This window comes from Sinohyriopsis cumingii, chromosome 1 (assembly GCF_028554795.1).
Source record: "Sinohyriopsis cumingii isolate HCF-2022 chromosome 1, ASM2855479v2, whole genome shotgun sequence".
Lineage (NCBI taxonomy): Eukaryota > Metazoa > Mollusca > Bivalvia > Unionida > Unionidae > Sinohyriopsis > Sinohyriopsis cumingii.
Genome location: NC_142961.1, coordinates 56,924,819 through 56,930,818, shown reverse-complemented (window position 1 = coordinate 56,930,818; position 6,000 = coordinate 56,924,819). Strand labels below are relative to the sequence as shown.

General features: G+C 34.6%; 1 protein-coding gene across 1 annotated transcript in view; it reads left to right on the top strand.

The window, feature by feature from the left end:
- The first annotated feature begins 311 nt into the window (after positions 1-311).
- Positions 312-6,000, top strand: part of LOC149806915 (NAD kinase 2, mitochondrial-like) — a 50,295-nt gene continuing 44,606 nt past the window's right edge. The window contains exon 1 of the mRNA XM_089959642.1: positions 312-661. Within this exon, the coding sequence (XP_089815768.1) occupies positions 410-661 (252 nt within the window). The 5' untranslated portion in view covers positions 312-409. The remainder of the gene's footprint in view (positions 662-6,000) is intronic.

Here is a 6,000-nt window from a genome sequence, read left to right as displayed (position 1 = left end):
TTCCTATTTTAATAGTTATTATGGATAGTGTACTTTAGACTAATTCAGGCTGATATTTTAACACAAGGGAGCAGTCAATGTAGTTAGCAGTGTGTTTAGATCATGTACAATTTCCAAAAGTACAATATCCAAGGAAATATCACCCACATTACATTAATGTAGCATAGAGGTATGCCAACATTCTCTCAGTTGTGCATGTTTTAAATGCAAACAACTTCACCTTACATACGTCACTCTCTCAAAAGTATAATAATAACTGGTGAGCGCCCCCTGAAGCAATATTTTTCTCAAAGTCAGAGGGTATTCCGGTTAGTCTATAGTACTATCAGAAGACAACGTTACACACCGTACTCCAAAAACAATTTTTTCTGCATTTTAAAGGAGAAAGTTTTTTTCTCGAATTATCCATATGAATAGGGCGTTGTCTTTCATGTTTTATAAAAGCATCTGCAATGTTTATCACTGCGCAAGAAGTGACATTTTCGTGTTCGGCAGGACTGTGTACTGTAGGACTTTCAGTGACTCGCATTCAGACGAGTTTGGGACCTCAAAACATCCTGTTTTTCGTCCCAAGAGGGCTGCAATCATCCCAAGGATTACAAGATACGAGTTTGAGAAGAAGAGATATAAAAACAAAGACAATGGAGAGCTGAAATTAATTGTATGCTTATAGTCAAAACCATTGACCATTGAAATTTGATTAGCATGAAAACATTATAGTACAAGTCACACGGGTCATGTTGGCATTTAGCACTGACTATCTTAGTAAATTTGATTCTACGTATATTTAAGGGGCAAGTATTCACTTCATTAGGATTCGTACCCTGCTGTCGGGCATTTCTGTGTACCTAAGATTTTCATTTCCAATATTGAAGCAAAACGCATACCGAATTCGAGCGATTGATAAAAATAAAATACAGCAATGCTTGCCATCTGAAAGGATGCAGTTGTCACCAGAATATTTTGTTCAAAATAATATTAATTTTGGACACAGGGGATACCACCACCCCTGTTTTCCTGACTCGAGATATGTCAGCCTATTCTGCGCATAGCTTTGAAAAGATGTAATGTTTACCCATCTTGCTATAGAAATGAAATATATTACTTTGGACTGTTTCTGTCAGCAGTTCAGTTGAGTAATTAGGTCAGGTTTATAGCTAGTTTTACAAAATTCAACGTAACAATGCCAGTACATGGCAAGAGATATTAAGCAAACTAAACCGATCTTGTAAAAAAAGTTAGTAAAGTTCAACATTTTATGAAAAATAAGCTATTACATGGTAGAGAAACAACAATGAATAGGATGTAATGTGTTTACAACGTCTTGTTGATGGGGAAAAATTACCACAGAATTTAGAAACAGACTATACGCTGGGGAATTTGTTGAGAATTTATGTTCTAGCTGCAAGTAGACACGTGTGGTAGCAGACGATATTGTACGTATGGGACAACTTCTTGCAAAATTGGAAACTTGGATTAAAATACAGTTTTGTTTTAAGGTACACATTTCCATCTTTTATATAATGTATTTAATTGCATGATTCTAAAAGATACATAGTAAATATGATTTTCTGGATTACAGGTTTAAGAAGGTCATGGAGTGGGTCTTCACGTTGCCATTTAGAAATCACATTTTAATGTGCATTTCGAGTCTGAATGTGGGATATTTTTGTACACTTTATGAATATCACTTTTCTTAATTAATGTATGATTCTTCTTTCTGGCTACAAAATGGACTTTTGACCCAAAATAGCACGTGATCAAATGTTTACAGAAATGACGTATCGTTGCGCAGAATTACCTGATGTGCAGAATAGGCCGACATGGCGGTATACATCCATATTCTTTTTTAAGGTTATTATTTAGACCCCCAGGTGCATACAGCAAAATCAATGTTAAAGTACATAGACATTTTTGGACGAAATGAACAAAAAGGTGTGATCCAGTAGAACTCGGATTGAATTTTGTGCCCTGTGATGTCACAATGAAAGCAACGCATATTGATAAACAAATTGGTACTATCCTCGATTGTGACAATTCCTCTCAGCGTTCTCTTATTTTGACCCAAGTTTAGTACATGGCCACGACTGTAAAAGTCCATAGTGATAGATAATTTTCATCTGGAAGTTTCTTGGTGACAGTTAAGGTGCAGAGCATTCAATAACCAGAATTGAATAGAATTTGATTAAAGAAAATTAGTGTTAAGTTTTAAAAGAACAATTTATATTTAATTTAAAACGAGTAAATGCGCATACATGACCAATGTGACTTTTCCTATAGAATATATTTAAGGCATAGAAAAAGGGGTGGGGGAGAAAATCCCATAAGTTTGCACTTTTATATAGGGTTGTTGCCCCTCAGTGTATTGTTCTCAAATATTGTTTTCACAGGCTGTTGAAAAATTTCAAGTCTGTGTAATTAGATGACCACACTAGAACATGTATTAATGATTGATCAGTTTCTGTATTCTGGTTGACACTAATATGCAGAGCCCTAACCCACCAAATATCACAGGTTCGCCATTGTTATGCAGGTGTGATTCCTTGTACACTGTAAGATCATAATGCTGATTTAGGCATTGCAGGAACCACGGAAGCTCATTCATGCTGCTAAATTTGTAAATCATTATACATGTATTATTATATTTGATCATTGACGTGAGTTTTACAGGTATATTTTTATTTCCTAAAATTATGAGTGTGCATTGGTATAATTTATTTTGGACATTGAAAAATATTTGAAACACAAGCAGTAAAAGATGATTTTTGAATTTACATATAAAACTTGCACCATAGGGAGGGAGGGGTATTGCCAACAATTTGTATTTAATATAGCAGTGATTTTTAACAGTTTTGGTTGGTGACCCAGATTAGGTTTGTGGTGTTAGGCTTGCCACTCATCAAATGCTAAAAACCACTTGGGTAAGAAATTTAAAATTAATAAGATTGATGTTAGTGGCCCACCCAAAACAGTATGGTGATCCAGTTTGGGGTCATGACCCATGTGCTATGATCAGCTGTAATATAGGATAGTGTATTGTGACAAATGTATTGCATTCTATTTGGAAAATCTCTAGAAAATACAAAATAATCAAGATGTAAAAGTTTCTTATTGCTTTAATTGTGTTTGTAATCTCTTAATTGAATAATTAATGTGACAGATTATGTCAGCTGTGTACAATAAATAGCATACTGGCTGGCAAGCATCCTCAGTTAAATTTTACTTAGTATAAAACTGGAAGTTTTGTACTTTTGTAAATGAGGCCAAAGTACTTTTCACAAGAAATCCATCATAATCTCACAAAAAAATGTGTGAATTAAATGGTTGATAGTTTACTTTTTTGCTGACAGTTGGATGAACCCTGATGATCTCACATAAACAACTCAGATGAAGGATCAGACAGTGGGAAGAGCATTGATGAGATCACATAAATGACTCAGATAAAGAGGAATAAATTGTTTATTTACATTCAGTATATATTCCACAGTGTGAAATTATTAAAAAAATGAAAGCATGCACATACCTGTAATTAAGAAATAGAAATGTGAAAACCTGACACCTTTTGAAAATATCAGGGTGCCATTGGCTTAGTATCCATGAATACTAGATTAAACTCAGCATGATATGGGGAAAAAAATGTGTTTAAAGGTTGCGTTTCAAATTTTATTTATGAATCAAAGGAAGGTTTCATGCTTTTAAATTTGACTTATGTGTGTTAGCCTTATTCAGTACCATTTTAGCCAGGTTTATGATTCTTTGGCAATTTACTGGGACAAGTTTGAGTTTGAAGTTTGTGTTTTAGTTTTGCTCTATATATTATAGATTTGCTTGGTACTTTTTAAAACTGAATTAACTGATATTTGTTTGGTAGTTCAAGTGAAACAGTGTTAGGTTAAACTTTGTGTTTAAAGTTTCGTTTATTAGTTCTAAGAATGACCAGTTCATTGCAGTTTATGTGTGCAAAATATCATATGCATCATATTGTGTAGTATTTTATTTTACTGAGTATTCCTTAGGGGATGGGACTAATTATGGGGAAAAATTAAGGGCTTTGTTATTTGAATTGCAGGTTAATGTTTGTGTATAAGGTTCTGGTCACCCAGTTTATAAAAAGTCCCAATTCTGTAATTTTACAAGCATTTTTTTGTTTGTTTTTAATTCTAGTTTTACTTTTTTATATATATTATTGAAAAGTATGAAATTAAATGTTTTGTTTTCTGTCATGGTCAGAATTTAGAAATTATTCTTTTTGTTACTTTGAGGCCAAGTTTTTGATTGCTTTCAGAAGACAAACCATTTTTTGATGATCATCTATAAAGAAGTAAGGGGCAGTTATGTTCAAACTCATCTGCATACCCATCAGTTCATCTGTCTTGTTCTTCTCTCCATTATAACCCAGGTTTAGTTTTGCTTTTAGTTTAAAAAACTTAAAGCAGTCTCACCAGTATGGTCTTGTAGCTAGTGTGGAACTAAACTGTCATTTTGAAAGTAGGACACTATTACCTCCATTTGATACTTAAGTAACTTTAACTATTGGCATATTGTCCTTGTGTTATACTTTTATGGAGTCATTATACTAAGTACCAGATCATCATAATATAATGAGGGCACTGTGACCTACATTGCATTCATGACTTTGAGCTATGTCTTTAGATCAGCTTCTCAAACAATCTTTCTAGCAGGGCTGTATACCTTTGACATCTTATGACACCATCATTCCCAAAGTGTGTCATTGAGACCTCTATTTTGTGTTCATGCATGTTGTTTCCTATTCACTCTATGGGTACAAAGTACATGTATGTGATTTCATTGGTCATAGTGAATAGTAATAACGTAAAACCCAGTTATAAAGTATTTGCTGCCTTTAAACCCCTTTCATCTGCTTATGCTGTTTGCTTTAATTCCAATACAAAGTTCCAATAAATCATGCCCCAAAGGCAAGTTGTGGTGTCAGCAGGGTTTTATGACCCTAAGTGTTGTTATGAAAAAGTTACAAGCTTACTGCCTGGAGCAATTTGCTTTTCTCAGAAGTTTCTGGTTGGCACTGGAGTCCAGGTCAGCTATGCTTTTGTTTCATGATCTTGTGCAGCATTTTCACTTCCTTCACAAATAACTGGTACAGGGTTTACCACAGAAGTTTGTACAGCTGTAAGAAAAGCAACATTCCACATTGGTCTTAAAGCAAATCACTATTATTATCTTATTACAGGAATCAAGTTAAATCAGCAGCTGATTTATTTTAAGAATCATATAAGTATTTTCTGAGTATAATATTGTATAAATTTATTTTCTGTAAAGAATAATATAATACCTAAAAAATTTGTATTTTTGGTTTCTATTTTTCTTTTTATTATTTTCCTCCTTATTTATCCATATCCACTTTCTTGCATTTCTCCTCTTTTTATCTTTAAGTGGCATCTCTTTACTTGTGCATGTGCAATATCTTGTGACATTAAAGGTATAATCCAAACTGGGGGCTCGAGTAGCATAGTGGTCTAAAGCATTTACTGCTACAGCTCACTGCCATCTTACCTCTTTTGGGCTCAGCCAATGTAGGTACATGAGAAAGCTTGCCAGTAGCTTCCCATGGGTTGGTGGTTCTTTCCAAGGATTTCCCAGGTTCTTCCTTTGCCAGTTATACTGGCTGTCATGTATGGCTTATTGTATGTTGAAAAATGGTTCTGTGTGATGGTCTCCTGTCAACACTTCAGTGGTAGCATACATCAGGAGACAAGGAGGCACACATGCGCCTTCTTTCTGCATGGAGATTTGGAACCTCCTTTGTTAGACAGCTTCAGAAGGGTATTCCTTCGAGTATGCCTCATTCCAGACAGGAAGAATATATTGGCAGACAGTCTTTCAAGGAAAGGGAAGATAATTCTTGCAGAATAGTCTCTCCACTAATCCATTGAAGACCCCCACCCCACCCCCATTTCATCTTTGCAGAATACCATTGGTGGACTTGTTTGGCACCAAGCTGAACAACAAACTCCATTTTTT